We start from the raw sequence: 20,439 nt of genomic DNA, 5'->3' as shown, positions 1-20,439 counted from the left end.
TGTCTCATGTCACCGTGGTCCAGTGCTGAGGAAGGCGCTCTTCTCCCAATTTTCAGATAAGGAAATAGGATTGGACTTGGGGATCACTTGCTAAGACCATACAGCTAGTAAGTGGCAGGTCCAGTATTTGGCCCTGAGTCTATCTCACACCAAAGCTCTCTCCCTTCCCACTGCTGCAGGATCCCAGTGACCTGAGCATCACCTTTTACTAGGGGTGCCACCTTGCTCTTGGTTGTCAAAAACCACCACTGGCAGACGGATGTCTCTGGATCAAGAACAAGAGGGAAAGTGTAACTCAGGAAAGTCCCAGATTTGAGACTGATGCAGACTCATCTGTGACAGCCCAGATCATGTCCAAACACCAAAGGAGCCAGAGGGACTGCTACTGAGTCCAAGCTCATATTGCTCGCCACATGAGAGGCCGATAAATCAAGAGACGAGTTCTTGGGGCAAGGAATAGCGACTTTATTTAGAAAATCAGTAGCTCAGGAAGATGGTGGACTCATGCCCCTCAGAACCATCTTGTGAGTTAGAATTCAGGCAACGGGAGGAAGTAAAAATCAAACATCTTTACTTGTTCTGGTCATCCTCCAGAGATGTGTTCATTGGTTCCTTTCTGCAGTCATTCATAGGTCATCAGGATGTTTCCTTTGAGCTGAACAAAGGTATTTTAGCTCAATACTCGTTACTTGGAAGGCAGGCTTCCCAGGGATGGGCCATTATGTATAATTCAACCTTACAGGCAACAGCCCTTTATTGGTTAACTTGTAATAGAATACAAAGTTTCTTCCCTATTACAGGACCTCACTGACACTTTTTCCCACTGGTGTCTATGAAGAACCCTCCATCTTCTGCCTTCTTTATGTGGACTGGGGTCCCTACCTTGCAGGCTCCCCCAACTCCAGCCAGTCAGGCGGCAGTGCAGACTGACATTGCACATCTGCCATCCCTGTCTCCAACTCACACAGGTGTTGTGACATGTGTCCTGGGTCTCAGTCCTGAGCTCAGCAGAGAAGGGAAGCCAAGCCACCCTCTTCCAGTAGTGAAACTGAACTGCTAGGCTGGAGAAACTAGCCTACTAAGACATTCTGGAAAACTGCTCAGGCCTAATGCCTCTGGGTTTGGCATCTCCAGCCAGTCACCACACAGCCCACATGTGGCCCACCTAGGTGGCCCTCTGGTCTTTCTGCTGGGGAGGACTCAGCCAGCTTCTATGAAGCCACTCTCCTCATGTATCATCCTCTCAGCTCTGTCCTGCTCTTGAGTTCCTCTCCAACGTCTTTTCTTAGGGAGAACTTTCCTAGAGTGCTTGCTGCAAAGAGTAGCTCTGGCTCCCCATACATCTCTGGGTTCACCTCTGAGGTCTCCCCAGGGCCAGTGTCAGACACCTTATTGTACTAAGACATGCAGAAGACCTGGAGGAAGAAGACATGAATGCTGCTGACCCCAGATTAGGGTAGGCTTGAATAACAACAGATCTGTTCCAACTTGAAAGGAGTTGGGGAAAGACCAAACGATGGGATTAGAGTCAGAACTGGGTTCCAGAGGGTGGGCTTGTTGCATTAGAACCTAGAGTATTGGTGTCTCACTGTATCCTGCTGACTATACCAGCTGTCTTGCGTATCTCATTGTATGCACTGTTTGCTGAACCCAGGGTAGGTGAGGCGTGAACCAAGAGGCTGGAAGGAGATGCAAGGAGCCATAGGAACTGCAGACACATTTATTCTCTCCTGACTGGCACAGCACCCATGACAGCAGCCATAACATAACTTTAACATAGCTGTAATGTAGCCTTAATGCAGCCTCCAGGGCTTTTCAGGCGGAGCTTATATATACTTGCAGAATAAAAACAGCCTGTGGCCAAGAAGTACGTCGTGACATGTATGCATAGTGCTATAAATGATCTCAGCTCTTACATATTATTATTTACCAAACGTGTAAGAGTGAGAAACCGTGGAACAAGAGAAAGCCTGACTACTGCCACCACCAATTGCTCTTTCCCTACAATTGGCATCCTCGCTGCCAGGTCCACCTGCCTGGGGCATCGTATATCTTCATCTACCTACACTCTACTCTATTTCCACTCTGGAGTGATGTGAAAGGCAGGCCACCTACACTGGCCACCTTGGGTACAGGAGTGTAAACTTCTGTCTTTCCCCTGTCCTTAGGTCCTTCCAGGCATTGATGCCAATAGCTGAAGCAGTGATACAAAGTGCATATGCAACTGCACAATTCATTACAGAACCCTGCTTCTACGCACTCTGACTTCACTTGACCAATTCCAGTTTTTCTCACTATGCCACTGTTACTGGGGAAGAGAAGATAAATAAATACAGGATAAATCAGTACATTTATTTATAATCACTACATTTATTTATAATCAGTACACTTATAAATACAGGATAAATTAGTACATTATCCTGATAAATAAAATCAGGATAAATAAATTCAGGGAAATAAGTACAGATCTGACTAAAACTTTGACACAGGTCTGCTATCTGTGAAGGGAGGAAGAAGGGATAATGAGGGATAGCATGCCATTAGCTTTCAAGCAAGCTTGAAACTACAGCAGATGCCAGAGATGCCATAGCTGGAACATGGTGGCTAAGTGGCTTTGAAAAATAAGTCTCATGCACTCAAGAGTCAGTTCTGTTGGCACTGATGATCTTAGCTAGACTTGCTGATGCGTTGAGGAAGCGGTCATCTGATCCAGTTCCAGCTTCGAGGGTCCCTTATCCTCCAGAAGTCTCTGTTTACAGTCTCTCATCCTCCAGCTTCCCCAGTGGCTCAAGCAGTAAAGAATCCACCTGGAATGCAGGAGACTTCGGTTCGATCTCTGGGTTGGGAAAAGCCCCTGGAGAAGGAAATGGCAACCTATTCCAGTGTTCTTGCTTGGAAAATACCATGGACAGAGGAGCCTGGCAGACTACAGACCATAATGTCATGAAGAGTTGGACAACATGAGCGCAGACTCTCTTCAGCAGGCACCATTTCCAGCATTTTACTGACCTAGGTTAAATCAGGAGAGTAAGTCCTATGAATCAGTTGGCCAACTTTAGACAAACAGCCTTTTTTCTTGATGAATGGATTGGTCTGCTTTTCCAAAAGCATTTATAATGAGATATACTAGTTATTGCACAGATTCTGCATCAGCAGGCCTGTAAATAATTGGGGGCAGTTTTATTACCCAAAAGCATTTAACTAATGCATTTAAACTGGCCTCGACAACAGTTTGAGTTGTTTTATTTGCTATTTGGACCATAGGGAATAACATGTTTGGAAACATGTTTTAGATTGGCAACACCCTCACTGGGGTTGGAAATTCTTGGTTAAACCAGTATAATTTGGGTGGTAAGTTATCCCATTGAGTTATTAACAAAATGTGCACAAATGGTAGGGAAGGAAATCCCCTCTCTGAGCCAAGGACTCTGTATGCGACAGCAGTGCTGCAGCTCATATATCATTCACGGGCCTGGTGTGAACAACGAGGTCAGGCTTGATTCACAGTGAGCCGATTCATCAGGAGGAGGCAGAAGGGCCTTACAGCACGTCTTCCCAGAGTCCCAGGCCACTACATGGAGACCAGATGAGACAGTGCCTCCCCAACACATCAAAAAAAGCCATATATCATAAATATACTTAGAACACCCCAGCATCAATCCTGAGAGCTCTCCAACACCACGCACTGGCCATGAATTCTGAACTCCCAGAGCGTACTCCAAAACACAAGGCTAAACTTTGCTTTAGAGCCCCTTACCTTGTCTTAAGAAAAATATATAAAAGTATGATCAGTCCAATGATGATTACTACAATCATTCCAATAGAGAGCCAGTCAGTTTTCTTCTCAGATTCTGCAGAAAGAAGGAAGAAAACATTAAGAGGAAGCCTATTGGCAGGGGCCAAAGAGATCACATGACTGCTTCTAGGATTGGTGTGGTTGTATGTCATCTTCTGTCAGGGATGATACCACCAACCTTCTGCCACATGTCTTTGCCCTCCTCCATCCTATCACTTACACCTCCAGACGTCAAACAGCCTGTTTAGCACTTATCAGAAATACAGCAATATCAAACACCACATACAATATGCACATGCTGTGCACATGTTTAAAGCTTCCATAGCATTATACCATCCTGTATCACCTGTATACTGCTATAGACTGAATGTCACTCTCCCCTCAAAATCTGAATGCTGAAATCTTAATGCCCAGTATGACAGCATTAGGAGACAGGGCTTTGGGGAGGTGATTAGGTCGTGAGGGTGGGGCACTCAGGAGTGAGATGAGTGCCCTATAAAGGAGGGCCTTGAGAGATCGCTCACCCTTCCACCTTGTGAGGACAGCATGAGAAGTCTGAAACCTGCAAAAGGGCTCTCACCCAACCATGCTGGCCACTAATCTTGGGACTCCAGCCTCTAGAACTGTGAGAAATGAAGTTCTGTTGCTTATAAGCCACCCGCATGCGTGTGCGTGCACGCTCAGCCACTCAGTCATGGCTGACTCTCTGCGATCCCATGCACTGTAGCCTATCAGGCTCTTCTGGTCCATGGGATTTCCCAGGTAAAAATACTGAAGTGGGTTGCCATTTCCTTCTCCAGGGGATCTTCCCAACCCAGGGATTGAACCCGCATCTCCTTCATTGGCAGGCGGATTCTTTACCACTCTACCACCTGAGGAGGCACTTATAAGCCACCTAGTCTGTGGCAATTTGTTACAGCAGTCCATTTGGACTAAGAGGGCTTACCTGGTGACTGGTGATGGTAAAGAATCTGCCTGCCAATCTACTTCCATATTCTTACCTACAAGTCCCATGGACAGAAGAACCTGGCGAGTTACAGTGCATGGGGTCACAAAAGAGTTGGATACAACTTAGCGACTAACCACCAACAATGGTAAGCACCAACAATATACAACAAGATATATACATATCACCCAGCCCAGACAAATCCCTGATACCAAACACACAAAGCATATTTCAATTTCATATTCCCCTGTTTCTGAGATACCCTAAACACATCTGTGTACACACCACCCACACAATCCCTGGTCTTTACTTCCAAGAACAATTTCTCTCTCCCTTCAGGATCATCTCAAGCCCCATCTGGCACACCCAGACCACATCCCTCAGGGCCACCAGTCAGCCTCTGCCTTCATGACCTCTCTCAGCTCTATGCAGATGCATTGGACCAACAGGATCATCCCCACCTAGGACCAGAGCCATGACCATAGAAGCCAGGTCACCTATTAGACCATCTGTCCTGGCTTAGGGACCTAATCTGGACTGCTGACTCTGGGGCTGATCTAAATCAGACCAATTTTTCTCCCCTTCCCTATATAACCAAAGTTTATATGATACTCCCCTCAAAATGAAGAATAAGGGAAATGTCCAGGAAGATGCTTACCTGGATGTAGAATCAACTGAAAGTCCAAACTCTGGATTGTGGGCAAGGATACATGCCATACCACACACTGATAGATGGTCCCATTGTCTTCCAGAGATGGCTTCAGCCTTAGGTGGCTAGTGATATTAAATGTACCATCCTCATTCCTGACTATGTGGTCAATGGTGATGTTCTTGGAAAATTCCCTGAAGTGGCGATCATTCTGGGTCCACTTTTTCCATGTGATGTTGATATGCTCTGGGTAGAACCCACTTGATGTACACAAAATATGTCTGTCCTTGTTATCTCTCACCATGACTTGTTCAGACAAGTTGCTGACTGGCTGAGCTGCCAGGGGAGAGAAATCATTCTTTGAGGGTAGGTAGAGATTTGCTTATTATCAGCTCAAATGTCAGACCCATGGCAAGCCTTCAGGAAAGCGAAGTAAACTGAATGGTATTCTGCTTAGACTAAGTGTTCTGGGTACGTTGGTCCCAGTGCCAGTGGGGTATTGATATGCTGTGACCCTGAATCTCAGGCAGCTTTATAAAGCAGAGTTTCTTAAGCCCCTCTGTGTCATAGATACCTTTGGGAATCTGAGGAAACTCTTGGAATAAACACTTGGAATTAGCAGAGACTGCTAACTGCTGCCAGTCTCCATTCTTCCATGACACCTCCAAGTTAAAGCTGCTTCTCCCTCCCTCCTCTGCAGCTGGGTGTAGTCATGTGAATTAAGGTCTGAAAGTTTGATTGTAATCAGAAGTGGTGAGAGCAACTTCTAAGAAGGATCCTGAAATAACAAGGGTATCTTAAAGAAAAGAACAGTGTCTCTCCCCCTCCACTTCCTTCTTTCTACAGAATGGCTGGAATAGTATGTCATGGCTGGGGACAGAGAAGCCGTTTCTAAACACAAAGCAGAAATGCAGGTTGAAGACAGAAAAGTGACAAGATAAAGGATCTTGGGTCCCAGATGATCAGAGCACTGCTATATCTGCCCTGGGTTGGCTACATTTTTGAGAAAGGAAAATAAGCCGCCTTCTTAAAAGCACTACTGACCTCTGGCTTCCCCTCTCACATGTAAAGATCTTGAAAGTCATCATTTCTATCCTTGGAACAGGAAATAAAGCTGAACTGAACAAATTGAAAATCCACAGTTTTCTTTAGATTCATCAAAGAATTGAGGTGACAGGGCAAGCCACCACCCTGTAAACCATAGACACACACAGGCAGATTGAGAGAATCACGGCCAAGATCATAAAACCTTAAGCAGAAGGTACTAGAGCAATAAACTGGTTGACATACGTAAGCACTAACTCTGACAAATTGCTAAAGGATAAGTGTGGACTAGGTTGAGAGTAAAAGACTCCTAGAGGCCCAGCCTTAGAGGGGGCCACACACTTTCATGAGTTGTTCCTCCAAGAATCCCACCAGGCTCTCACTGTGAAGATCCAAGAAAAATCCCCTCCTGTTTTGAGCAGGGAAGAGAAGAAAAATAACTATTATAACTATTTCAAAATATACCCAGGACTCCCTGGTGGTCCAGGGGTTAAGAATCCACCGGCCAATGTAGGGGACACGGGCTTGATCCCTGGTCTGTGAAGATTCCACATGCTGCAGAGCAACTAAGCCCATGTGCCACAACCAGCGAAGCCTGTGCACCCTAGAGCCTGTGCTCCGCAACAAGAGAAGCCACCGTAAGAAGAAGCCCACACACCACAGCCTGAGAGTAGTGCCTACCTGCTGCAACTAGGGAATGCCGGTGCACAGCAACAAAGACCCAGAGCAGTCAAAACTAAGTAATTAAATACAAATTAAATATATATACACACACACACACATACCCAGTGCATTCTCCACAATAAAGGATGCTCTCAAGGGAAAAGAATTTGCCAAAGTCTTATCTGACCTGGGATAGTGATGTTTAGCGGCTCCAGCCCCCTCTTAGCCTTCCTGTCTCACCTAGGAACACTTGTGAAGGTGAGACAGTCTAGCGGCTCAGGCAACTCAAAGAATGAGATTTAATCAGAAAATTATAAACAGCTTCCCCTCTATGACAACTTACCACTACATCAACAGAGCCCCAGAATGATAACAGTAGATTACAACTGAGAGAGCTGTTAAACGTAGGTTCTATTTCAGAAGGAGTTCATGAGGAAACTCAAGGAAAATAAGGCGGGGGGTGGGAGGAAGACACCAGAAGGAATCGAAGTCTCTGGCATCTACAGGCACAGCATTAACATTAAACAGAATGCAACTCCTAGCCAAAGAAATGCAGATCCTCATACCAAAAGCCTATTCACCTCAGTTCCTACTATCTGATATGGAATATCTGGTTTTCAACAAAAAATTACAAGGCATGCCAAAAAGTATGAAAAGACAAAGCAAGCATCAGACCCAAACTCTGGAATGACACAGATTTTGGAATTACCAGATAGGGACTTTTAAATAACGATTAAGCACATGTAACCTAGAGCCCATGCTCCACAATGAGAGGCCACTGCAATGAGAGGCATCCCCTATTTGTCACAACTAGAGAAAAGTCCGTGGAGCGATGAAGACCAAGCACAGCCAAAAACAAATAATTAAATAAAACTCTTTTTGAAAAAATAGTAGCCTTCAGAGCAAAGAAAATTATCAGGAGGAAAAAACTAAAGAAATCTGAATAAACTATGTAAGTGTTAGTCACTCAGTCCTGCCCTACTCTTTCCAATCCCATGGACTGCAGCCCACCAGGCTCCTGTGTCCATGAGATTTTCCAGGCAAGGATACTGGAGTGGGTTGCCATTTCCTTCTCCAGGGGATCTTCCCGACCCAGGGATCCAACCCAGGTCTCCCACATTGCAGGTAGATTCTTTACCGACTGAGCTACAAGTGAATAAACTATGGACTTTAATAAATAATAATGTATCAATATTGGTTCATAATTATAAAAATATAGCATAAATGCAAGATTTAATAGGGCGAGTGGGGTGTGGAGGCAAGAGTAATATGGGAACTCTGTACTGTCTTTGCAATTTCTCCATAAATCTAATCCTCTTCTAAAAAATAAAGTCTATTTATTTATTTAATTTTTGAAAGAAAAAAAAAACTTTTTAGGCTATCAGTTGCAGAGGAATTCTAATATACATCCCTACCTCCAAAATTGATATGTACAAGTCTTCAGTGAAATTGTGGAGAGCTCACAGATACTGCCCCCCAGTTATACTGAATTGTACCCCCTCCCAAATTCATATGTTGAACTCTTAAACTAATTCCCTCAGACTGTGACTATATTTACAGATAGAGTTTTTTTAAATTAATTTAATTGGAGGCTAATTACTTTACAGTATTGTAGTGGTTTTTGCCATACAATGACATGAATCAGCCATGGATGTACATGTGTTCCCCATCCTAAACCCCCTCCCACCTCCCTCCCCATCCCATCCCTCAGGGTCATCCCAGTGCACTGGCCCTGAGCACCCTGTCTCATGCATCAAATCTGGACTGGCGATCTATTTCACATGTGGTAATATACATGTTTCAATGCTATTCTCTCAAATCATCCCACCCTCACCTTCTCCCAGAGCCCAAAAGTCTGTTCTTTACTTCTGTGTCTCTTTTGATGTCTCGCATATAGGGTCATTGTTACCATCTTTCTAAATTCCAATATATATGCGTTAATATACTGTATTGGTGTTTTTCTTTCTGACTTACTTCACTCTGTATAATAGGCTCGTTTCATCCACCTCATTCTTTTTAATAGCTGAGGAATGCATTCTTTTTAATAGCTGAGTAATATTCCATTGTGTATATGTACCACAGCTTTCTTATCCATTTGTCTGCCGATGGGCATCTAGGTTGCTTCCATGTCCTGGCTATTGTAAACAGTGCTGTGATCAACATTGGGGTACACATGCCTCTTTCAATTCTGGTTTCCTCAGTGTGCATGCACAGCAGTGGGATTGCTGGGTCATATAAGCACAAGCGCTGTGAGCCGGGGCAAACCCAGTGTGGTCCATACACTTCGAGCACTCCCCACACACGCCAGTGATATTTGTTTGCAGTGTTCCTCCCTCCCCACAGCACAACTGAACAAGTGACCGTCTTTGCCCCTTTGTGTCAGGGCAGAAACTAGACACTGAAGAGACTTGCAAACAGAGGAAGCCAAAATAAACAAAGAGGGAACCGCTTCAGAAATGACAGGTTTAACAGATTAAAACCCTGTAGTTAGCATTGACTAAGTATTGGAAGGGGCCTATAGACCTTGAGAAGTATAAGCTGAAACAAGGAACTATCTGAAACTGAACTGACCCCACACTGCCCTCAACAGCTCCAGAGAAATTCCTAGATATATTTTACTATTATCATTTTTTAATTTTTTTATTTTTAAGTTCTTTATTACTCCTTTAATTGTCATTTTTATAATCTACTATTACCTTGCAAAAAAAAAGACCCTATTTTAAGGCAAATTTCATATATATATTTTTTATAATTTTTGTGATTTTGTTTTGTATTTTTAATATTGTATTTTTGAGAGTCTAACCTCTACTCTAGATTTTTAATATTTGCTTTTTGGTATTTGTTACCAATTTTGTACCTTTAAGAATCTAATCTTCAGTTCCCATTTTTACTTAGGCGTGTGATTACTGGCTTGATTGCTCTCTCCCCTTTTGACTCTCCTTTTCCTCCCCAGGTCACCTCTATCTCTTCCCTCCCCTTTCTCTTCTCTACTTAACTCTGTGAATCTCTTTGGGTGTTTCGGGCTGTGGAGAACACTTAGGGAACTGATCACAGGCTAGATTGGTCTCTCTCCTTTTGACTCCCCCTCCTCTCCTCCTGGTCACCTCTGTCTCCTTCCTCCCTCTTCTCTTCTCTGTGTAACTCTGTGAATCTCTCTGAGTGTTCCAGACTGTGGAGAGCAAATAGGGAATTGATTACTGTCTAAATTGCTCTCTCTCCTTTTGATACCCCGAATGGCACCCCACCCCAGTACTCTTGCCTGGAAGATTCCATGGGCGGAGGAGCCTGGTGGGCTGCAGTCCATGGGGTAGCTAAGAGTCGGACACGACTGAGCAACTTCACTTTCACCTTTCAGTTTCATGCATTGGAAAAGGAAATGGCAACCCACTCCAGTGTTCTTGCCTGGAGAATCCCAGGGACAGGGGAGCCTGGTGGGCTGCCGTCTATGGGGTCGCACAGAGTCGGACACGACTGAAGCAACTTAGCAGCAGCAGCAGCTTCTCCTCCTAGTCACCTCTATCTCCCTCCTCCCTCTTCTCTTCTTCATGTAACTCTGTGAACCTCTCTGGGTGTCCCCCACTATGGAGAATCTTCTCACCATTAACCTAGATGTTTTATCATCAGTGCCGTATGGATGGAGAAGTTTTGAGGCTACTGTAAGAATAAGATTGCAAGTCAGAGGCAGGAGGCTTAAATCCAAAACTTGAGAACACCAGAAAACTCCTGACTCCAGGGAACATCAATCGACAAGAGCTCATCCAAAAGCCTCCATACCTACCTGAAACCAAGCTCCAACCTAGAGCCAACAAGTTTCAGAGCGAGACATAACAAGCAAATTCTCCAACAAAGCAGGAAAATAACCCTGAGCACAAAAAAACAGGCGGCCCAAAGTCAACCAAACCCATAGACACCTCAAAACTCACTACTGGAAACTTCGCTGCACTCCAGAGAGAAGAGATCCAGCTCTACCCACCAGAACACTGACGCAAGCTTCCCTAACAAGGAAACCTTGACAAGCCACTCGTTCAACGCACCCTCAGGGAGGATCCTCCACAATAGAGAGGAACCACAGACTTCCGGCATACAGAAAGGCCACCCCAAACACAGCAATCTAAACAAGATGAAAAGGCAGAGAAATATTCAGCAGGTAAAGGAACATCATAAATGCTCAGCAAACCAAACAAAAGAGGAGGAGATGGGGGTCCACCTGAAAAAGAATTCAGAATAATGATAGTAAAGATGATCCAAAATCTCAAAAACAAAATGGAGTTACAGATAAATAGACTGGAGACAAGGATTTGAAGATGCAAGAAAAGTTTAACAAAGACCTAGAAGAAATAAAAAAGAGTCAATCAATAATGAATAATGCAATAACTGAGATCAAAAGCACTCTGGAGGAAACCAACAGAATAACTGAGGCAGAAGATAGGATAAGTGAGGTGGAAGATAGAATGGTGGAAATAAATGAAGCAGAGTGGAAAAAAAGAATTAAAAGAAATGAGGACAACCTGAGAGACCTCTGGGACAATGTTAAATGCCCCAACATTCAAATCATAGGAGTCCCAGAAGAAGACAAAAAGAAAAGGCCAAGAGAAAATACTTGAGGAGGTAATAGTTGAAAGCTTCCCTAAAATGAGGAAGGAAATAGCCATCCAAGTCCAAGAAACCCAGAGAGTCCCAAACAGGATAAAGCCAAGGTGAAACACCCCAAGACACATATTAATCAAATTAACAAAGATCAAATGCAAAGAGCAAATATTAAAAGCAGCAAGGGAAAAGCAACAAATAACACACAAGGGGATTCCCATAAGGATAACAGCTGATCTTTCAACAGAAACTCTTCAGGCTAGAAGGGAATGGCAGGACAAACTTAAAGTGATGAAAGAGAAAAACCTACAACCCAGATTACTGTACCCAGCAAGGATCACATTCAAATATGAAGGAGAAATCAAAAGCTTTACAGACAAGCAAAAGCTGAGAGATAGGGTTTTTACTAAGGTTGTTGATAAGTTAAAAGAGATCATTAGGTTGAGCCCTAATCTGACTCATGTCTTTATAGAAGATTAGGATACGCAAGCACAGGAAAAAGACAACCAGCTACAAGCCAAAGAAAGAGGCCTCAGAAGAAATCAACCCTGCTGTCACCTTGATCTCAGACATCTAGACTCCAAAATTGTACGAAAATTAATTTCTGTTGTATAAGCCACCCAGTCAGTGGTGTTTTGTTGTGGTAGCCCCAAGCCCATCCACAGAGAATCCAACCTACTTATAATAGCAGACAGAGGAGTTCAAAAAGGTGTTTAGGGAAGAACGTTGCTGTTGTTAAGTCTTGACTGAGCACCTGCTGTTTTAAAACAGCACTGGCCGAGCATTTTCATACATGATCTTATGTAATCCTCGGAACACCTCAGCAGGTAAGACTTGTCACCTTATTTTAAGTGGGAAAATTCACAGGCAAAGATATTAAATGGCTGACCAATCACTCAGTTTGAAAGCAGCAAAGTCAGACAGAATAGGATTCAGACCCATGGAAACAGAGTGCAATCTCTCTCCTTCCCCAGATACCTTTCAGAGGTATCTCTTCAGTGAAGGCTAACTATAGACATACCAGGGAAATTATCTAATTACTGTGAATATCTTTTACTGCTACTTTAAATGGACCAAGCTCTATTCTGAGCATTTTACCTGCATTTAAAAAAAGTTTTTAATTGGAGTATAATTGCTTTACAATGTTGTGTTAATTTCTGCTGTATAACAGTGTGAATCAGCTCTATGTATACATATATTCCCTCCCTCTTGAGCCCCTTCATCCCACCCGCCCATTCCACCCTTCTAGGGCATCTCAGAACACCGAGCTGAGCTCCCTGTGCTGTACAACAACTTCTCACTAGCTATCTTACCTGCATTTTTCTGAGCCACTTCTCTACAATCAATTCTCTTAGAAAAAATACTGTTACATCTGTTTAGAGTTTCAGCGTGATTAAAAACTTGCCCAAAGTTGTTAAGAAGTCCATGGAAGTCCTGGACTCAAACCTATGTTCTATTTGACTCCTAGGCCCATGCTCTAAACCTCTGCTCCACTCAGCCCATCCACATCTCCACTGCAAGCCCCATCATCATAAGAACCACAGGGCACTGCCCTCAGGCACTCACCTACAACCTCCAGCCAGACACTCCCCTGGGCCTTCTGAGGAGTAACCACCAGCTCACAGCGGTACTCCCCTGCATCCTCCAGCTGCACACGAGGCAGCTGCAATGAGGCATCTCCCTTCTGCAGACTCCGTAGAGACACCCAGGCTCCACGTTGGGATGTCTCCCTGTAGTTTCCGAAATACTGAAACAGTTTGGTGTAGGTTTCAGACTTTCCAGTCTTCTGAAACCACGTGATACCCATACTTTTGATGTCCAGGTGTGGAGAATCATGGATCTTGCAAAAGATAGTTACATTTTCATTCAAGAAAACCATCTGAGTCCTCCCTGCCATCTCCACTTGCAGTAAACCTGTGGCAACAAGAGAAGGTTATGGAAGACCCTTGAAAGAAACATAGTCCTGGTACTCTAAAACACAATCATGTGATTGGAAACATCTTCCCCTTTTTGGGGGTGGGGGCAGGTCTGGGGGGGGGATCCTCAGATACAAAACCCCTTAGTTCATGGCCCCTCATTAATCCATATAAAATCCTTGAACTTTGTTCTTTCCTTCCCCCAACCAACCCCACCCCAACCCCATCCATCCAGCCAATCCACCAATATCCAAAATAAAGCAGTTTCCTTTCCACCAACCTGGCCTCTTCACTGGCTTTTGAGGGACCAACAGGTGGAGCCCACTTTCGGTGACACCCATGCACTCTCAGTAAAGACTTTAGTGAAGTCAAGATACACAGGTGGAGTCTATTTCCTTTTCTTTTTAAAGGGAATTTAAGGGACTCTCAGCTAGTATGATCCATGGCCCAATTCCTTCGCCCCTGTTGAAGAGGTTTCCGTTGAGTGTTTTTTGTTTTTGGCCACCAAGGGTGGCATGCGGGATCTTAGTTCCCTCCCAACAGAAATTGAACCCCCGCCTCCTGCAGTGCAAGTGGAGTCTCAACCACTGGACAACCAGGAAAGTCCCGGAGTAATCTCATTTCACATTTTTTATTTTTTCCCTCAGTTCTAGCAACTAGCATGATGCAAGGGATAAAGAAGTTTACAGAACACCAGAGCACAAACTTGAGGAAACACTTGTTCTCAGGCTCCTACACGAGGCGACTCTGCACAAAGCAGGGATTCAGTATGTAATTGTTCAATAAATCAATCAGCATTTTCCGAAAGCTACCTCGGGGTTATTCGCGCCCCTATATTGAAAAGCAGAGATACTACTTTGCCAACAAAGGTCCGTCTAGTCTAGGCTATGGTTTTTCCAGTGGTCATGTATGGATGTGAGAGTTGGACTGTGAAGAAAGCTGAGCGCCGAAGAATTGATGCTTTTGAACTGTGGTGTTGGAGAAGACTCTTGAGAGTCCCTTGGACTGCAAGGAGATCCAACCAGTCCATCCTAAGGGAGATCAGTCCTGGGTGTTCATTGGAAGGACTGATGCTGAAGCTGAAACTCCAATACTTTGGCCACCTCATGCGAAGAGTTGACTCATTGGAAAAGACTCCCATGCTGGGAGGGATTGGGGGCAGAGGAGAAGGGGACAACAGAGGATGAGATGGCTGGATGGCATCACCGACTCGATGGACATGAGTTTGACTGAACTCCGGGAGTTGATGATGGGCAGGAGGCCTGGCGTGCTGCGATTCATGGGGTCGCAAAGAATCGGACACGACTGAGCGACTGAATTGAACTAAACCCAGCCGACTGCGATCTCAAGGCCTAGCGACCGCTACCCCTCCTCCCTCCCTCCTTCTCTCCCTCATCCTACCTGCGATGAGCTGGAAGCGCTCCAGCACCAACACCGACATCAGAACGCGGAGCAGCCACACGGGGTCCCACCGCACGCGGCCAGCCGCCCTCTTCGCCATTGCAGTAGCCTAGCTTTACCGGCGGCCTCGAACTTCCTCTTTGTTCCTTCTTCTTAAGAGTGAGCAGCGCCTAAGAAGTGGGTAGAAAGTGTATTCTCTCGCGTCCAGACCGAACTATAGGCGTATTTAACTAAGGTCTCTGGGCCCCTTCTGCAGAACTCTGCGAAGTCGTCTTGGTCACTCCGTTCACGAAGAAGGAAAAGTTTCACCGAGCGCCTGCTCAGTCGCACCTCCGCCAGCTGCGCGGGGAAATGGGCTGGGCTGGGAGCCGCGGACCAGGGAACAGGCAATCCCCACCTCCCAGCGCGGGGTTGACGGGCGGCGAGCGGCGGGGCGGCCGAGCGGAAGCAGGGCGGGGCGGAGGGATGCGCGCACGGACGGAGAGTCACAGGGGGTGAGAGCAATCAAGCCAGTAATCACACTCCTAAGTAATAATTGGAACTGAAGATTTGATTCTTAAAGGTACAGAATTGATAACAAATACCAAAAAGCAAGATTAAAAATCTAGAGTAGAGCTTAGATTCTCAAAAATACAATATTTAAAAAAAAATCGCAAAAGTTATAAAAGAATATATATATGAAATTTGCTTTAAAAATAGGGTCCTTTTTTTAAGGTAATAGTAGGTTTTAAAAATGAAAATTAAAGGGGTAATAAAGAACTTAAAAAATGATAATAGTATAATATATCTAGGAATTTCTCTGGAGTTGTTGAGGGTAGTGTGGTGTCAGTTCAGTCCATTCTAAAGGAGATCAGCCCTGGGTATTCTTTGGAAGGAATGATGCTAAAGCTGAAACTCCAGTACTTTGGCCACCTCATGCTAAGAGTTGACTCACTGGAAAAGATTTTGATGCTGGGAGTGATTGGGGGCAGGAGGAAAAGAGGACGACAGAGGATGAGATGGCTGGATGGCATCACCAACTCGATGGGCATGAGTTTGAGTGAACTCCGGGAGTTGGTGATGGACAGGGAGGCCTGGCATGCTGCGATTCATGGGGTCGCCAAGAGTCGGACACGACTGAGTGACTGAACTGAAAAAATGGTTATTATAAAAGAATGTCCTTGTTCAGTTTCAGATAGTTCCTTGTTCCAGCTTATACTTCTTCTCAAGGTCTGTAGGTCCCTTCCAGTGTTCAGTTCACTCGCTCAGTCCTGTCCGACTCTCTGCGACCCCATGAATCGCAGCATGCCAGGCCTCCCTGTCCATCACCAACTCCCGGAGTCTACCCAAACTCAAGTCTATCGAGTCGGTGATGCCATCCAGCTATCTCATCCTCTATCATCCCCTTCTCCTCCTACCCCCAATCCCTCCCAGCATCAGGGTCTTTTCCAATGAGTCAACTCTTCGCATGAGGTGGCCAAAGTAGCCGGTGCTAACTACAGGGTTTTAATCTGTTGTACCTGTCACTTCCAAAGCTGTTCGCTCTTTGTTTATTTTGGCTCCCTCTGTTTGAAAGTCTCTAAGTATCTAACTTCCGCCTTGACACAAGGCGGTGAAGGTGGTCATTTATTTAGGCTCACTTGTTCAATTGTGCTGCAAGGAGGGAGGAACACTGCACCTGTGGGGAGTCCTTGCAGTGTCTGGGCCACACTGGGTTTGCCCCCACTCACGGCGTGTGTCAGAAGCATGTGTGCTTTCCTGGTCTACACTGCTCAGGCTCCAGGTTGCTCTGCCAGGGAACTGTCTGAGGTGGGCCCTGGGCTGCATGCACTTCCCAGGTCTACGCCGCTCCGGTTCAGGTTCTCAGGTGCTCCACCAAGGCACAGACTCAGTTGGGCCTGCGTTTTGTGCCCTTCTCAGATACAAGCAGCTCAGGCGACCAGGTGCTCGGCGAGGTGCGCTCTCCCCAGGTGCAGTGCATCTTATCACCTCCCCGGTCCCAGCCACGGGTTTCCTGGGTGCGCAGCGGTAACGCTGTCTCAGGTGTGTCTCCTCTGGGGAGCAGATCTCTGGCTGCGACCCTCCTGGCCAATGTCAACAGGAAGACTTGGTTAGCAACTGGGAGCCTGCTCACAGTTTGGTAGGGGATGCCATCTCTGGGGCTGAGTTTACCCCTTGCCTTCCGGCTCTGGCTATTGCCCACCTGCCTCTCTGCCTCTGGTGGGGGATGGGCCTGTCCGCAGCCGGCTAACTCTCCTCTGGTATTTGCTCAGTCCTTTGTTCTGTGAGCTGGCCTGGCAGTACCTTATGTTAGAGCTTTACACGGGAAAGTTCTCTCTCTCTCTCTCTTTCCTTTTTTTTTTTTTTTTCCTCTCTGGCTATCCCATGGTTTGGGTTGCTATCTCATGTTAGCTCCCTCAGATTGCCCTCGCATTCAGGCCTGCTCCTTACTCTAAGCAACGCAGCCTGAACCTCCCTGTTCAGCCCCTGCTAGCTGGTGGCGGACACGAGCGCGTCTGTGCTACTTCTCCGCTGGGAGTTGCAGTTAAGCATGTAATCTGTGGGTTTTATTTATTTATTTTTTCCTCCTGGTTCTGATGCCCTCTGAGCTTCCAAAACTCCCCGCAGACCCGCCTGTGAGAGGGTGTCCTGGTGTTTGGAAACTTCTCCTCTTTTACAACTCCCTCCCCGGGATAGGGCTCCATCCCTAACTCTTTTGTCTCTGTTTTTATCTTTTATATTTTGTCCTACCTCCTTTCGAAGACAATGGGCTCCCTTTCTGGGTGCCTGGTGTCCTCCGCCAGCGTCCAGAACTTGTTTTGTGGTATTTGGTCAGCGTTCAAATGAACTTTCAATGAATTTGTTGGGGAGAAAGTGGTCTCCCCTTCCTATTCCTCCACCATCTTAGGACCACCGCCTGCAATGTTGAGTTTTAAGTCAGCTTTTTCACTCTCCTCTTTCACCCTCATCAAGAGGCTCTTAAGTTCCTCTTTACTTCTTGCCATTAGAGTGGCATATCTGCATATCTGAGGTTGCTATTCCTCCCAACAATCTTGATTCTGGTATTACTGACATGATTAAATAACATCCTCTGTGGAAATGTATGATAAATCCCTATACCTGCCCAAAAGAATGCACACAGTTGTGACATATACATATCATCCTGTAGAAAATTTGAGAAATTGCCTGAAAAAGTAAGCAGAGTAAAATTGGCAGCTTTCACCATTTTTATTAACATTTAAAGATTAATCAAATTTACATTAAATAAGTCTACTTATGTTATCATCTTTTCCAATTTCACATATTTTGAATTCCTGCAAACACACAAGAAAACATATCTTGTAATATGTTTGCTAGTCTTTCATTCAACCCCAAAGCACACAGCAGACGCTTCACAAATGTTTCTGAAACAAATGAGTTTAACATGGTAAAAACATATATTCCAATAAAAATAAAAGAATAAGGCATATTCTACTATGCAAGGATCCATTGATTATGAAAAGAAAAGGGAGAATGACTTTATTCAGAGCCCTTTGACAAAACAGAGACTGCCCATCCCCAACTCCTCTTGACAGCTAAGATTTGCCTCACTCAGCATTCCTGAAGGGTTTTCTGATCACTGACTCACATAGCCTGGCCTCTTTTTCTCCCACTTTCTCTCTCTGAAACCAGGTTCCCACTGGGAGAACTTGTTCTCTCTGCTGCTCCAAGCAGGACCATTTTCGCAAAGATTTGTCTCTTATGTGGTAGTCCAGCACAGCTTGTAATGGGATGTATAAAGTCAAGTCACTCACTCAGTTGTGTCCGACTCTTTGCGACCCCGTGGACTATAGCCCACCAGGCTCCTCCGTCCATGAGATTCTCCAGGCAAGAATACTGGAGTGGGTTGCCATTTCCTTCTCCAGGAATGGGATGTATAAGGCTGTATATAATTCTGGAGTTTATTGTAATAAATCTCAGTTTCTCATAAATCTAGCCTTTACTAGTAATAAAGTTATTGTTTTATCATAAATAAATAAATTAGTTCTACCATGAATAAATAAAAGAAATGAGCTTACATTCTTAGACATCTCATGTTGAGACATGGTCCTCAAATGCTGGTTAATATTGAGGCCATTTATATAAGACAAATCCTGTCCAATGTGTTTTTGGAAGTCACATACAACTTGGAATCATATTTAAATTCATGAAAACATCCAACGAGAAATAAAAACACTGAAGAAGAGACATGCATATGAGGACAAAATGGCAGAGACTGCTATTTGTCAGTCAACTATTTTCTCCTTCTTCATTAAAAAAGTCACCAATTTTTTCTCCTGAGTACTGGGATCACCAAAATAAAAGACTGTGTTTCCAAGCCTCTCTTGGAGCACAGTGTGGCCATATGACAAAGTTCTGACCCAAGTAATATAAGTGGAAGTTCAGTTCAGTTCAGTTCGGTTGCTCAGTCATGTCCGACTCGTTGGGACCCCATTGACTACATCTTGCCAGGCTTCCCTGTCCATCACTAACTCCCGGAGCTTGCTCAAAGTCATGCCCATTGAGTCGGTGATGCCATCCAACTATCTAATCCTCTGTCATCTCCTTCTCCTTCTGCCTTCAGTCTTTTCCAGTATCAGGGTCTTTTCCAATGAGTCAGTTCTTCACATCAAGTGGCCAAAGTATTGGAGTTTCAGCTTCAGCATCAGTCCTTCCAATGAATATTCAGGACTGATTTCCTTTAGGATTGACTGGTTTGGTCTCGTTGCAGTCCAAGGGACTCTCAAGAGTCTTCTCCAACACCACAGTTCAAAAGCATCAATTCTTCGGCGCTCAACTTTCTTTATAGTCCAACTCTCATATCCATAGTGACTACTGGAAAAACCATAGCTTTGACTAGATGGACCTTTGTTGGCAAAGTAATGTCTCTGCTTTTCAATATGCTGTCTAGGTGGTCATAGCTTTTCTTCCAAGGAGTTGATGTTATATGATGTTTTCTTCCAAGGAGTAAGCGTCTTTTAATTTCATGGCTGCAGTCACCATCTGCAGTGATTTTGGAGCCCCAAAATTTAAAGTCTCTCACTGTTTCCATTGTTTGCCCCATCTATTTGCCATGAAGTGATGGGACCAGATGCCATGATGTTAGTTTTCTGAATGTTGAGTTTTAAACCAACTTTTTCACTCTCCTCTTTCATCAAGAGACTCTTTAGTTCTTCTTTACTTTCTGCCATAAGGGTGGTGTCATCTGCATATCTGAGGTTATTGATATTTCTCCCAGCAATCTTGATTCCAGCTTGTGCTTCATCCAGCCCAGCATTTCTCTTGATGTACTCTGCATATAAGTTAAATAAACAGGGTGACAATATACAGCCTTGATGTACTCCTTTTCCTATTTGGAACCAGTCTGTTGTTCCATGTCCAGTTCTAACTATTGCTTCCTGACCTGCATACAGGTTTCTCAAGAGGCAGGTCAGGTGGT

At 44.8% G+C, this 20,439-nt stretch overlaps 1 protein-coding gene across 1 annotated transcript; it reads right to left on the bottom strand.

The window, feature by feature from the left end:
- Positions 1-2,365: 2,365 nt before the first annotated feature.
- NCR3LG1 (natural killer cell cytotoxicity receptor 3 ligand 1) lies at positions 2,366-15,650 on the bottom strand. The gene is made up of 5 exons (XM_005896775.2): positions 15,003-15,650; positions 13,252-13,599; positions 5,401-5,727; positions 3,758-3,851; positions 2,366-3,009 (listed from the first exon to the last, which is right to left on the bottom strand). The coding sequence occupies exons 1-5, from the start codon at positions 15,100-15,102 to the stop codon at positions 2,754-2,756; spliced, it is 1,125 nt and encodes a 374-aa protein (XP_005896837.2). The 5' UTR covers positions 15,103-15,650; the 3' UTR covers positions 2,366-2,753.
- Between the last annotated feature and the right edge of the window lie 4,789 nt (positions 15,651-20,439).

This window comes from Bos mutus, chromosome 15 (assembly GCF_027580195.1).
Source record: "Bos mutus isolate GX-2022 chromosome 15, NWIPB_WYAK_1.1, whole genome shotgun sequence".
Classification (NCBI taxonomy): Eukaryota; Metazoa; Chordata; class Mammalia; order Artiodactyla; family Bovidae; genus Bos; species Bos mutus.
This window is presented reverse-complemented; position numbering and strand designations above follow the sequence as displayed.

Excerpts from the sequence above, each read along its gene's own strand:
- NCR3LG1 (XM_005896775.2), bottom strand. The coding sequence starts at position 15,102 with ATGGCGAAGAGGGCGGCTGGCCGCGTGCGGTGGGACCCCGTGTGGCTG. Across the intron at positions 5,728-13,251 it reads TGTCTGGCTGGAGGTTGTAG|CTCAGCCAGTCAGCAACTTG; the intron begins GTGAGTGCCTGA and ends CTCCCCTGGCAG. Across the intron at positions 3,010-3,757 it reads TATATTTTTCTTAAGACAAG|GTCAGTAAAATGCTGGAAAT; the intron begins GTAAGGGGCTCT and ends GATTTAACCTAG.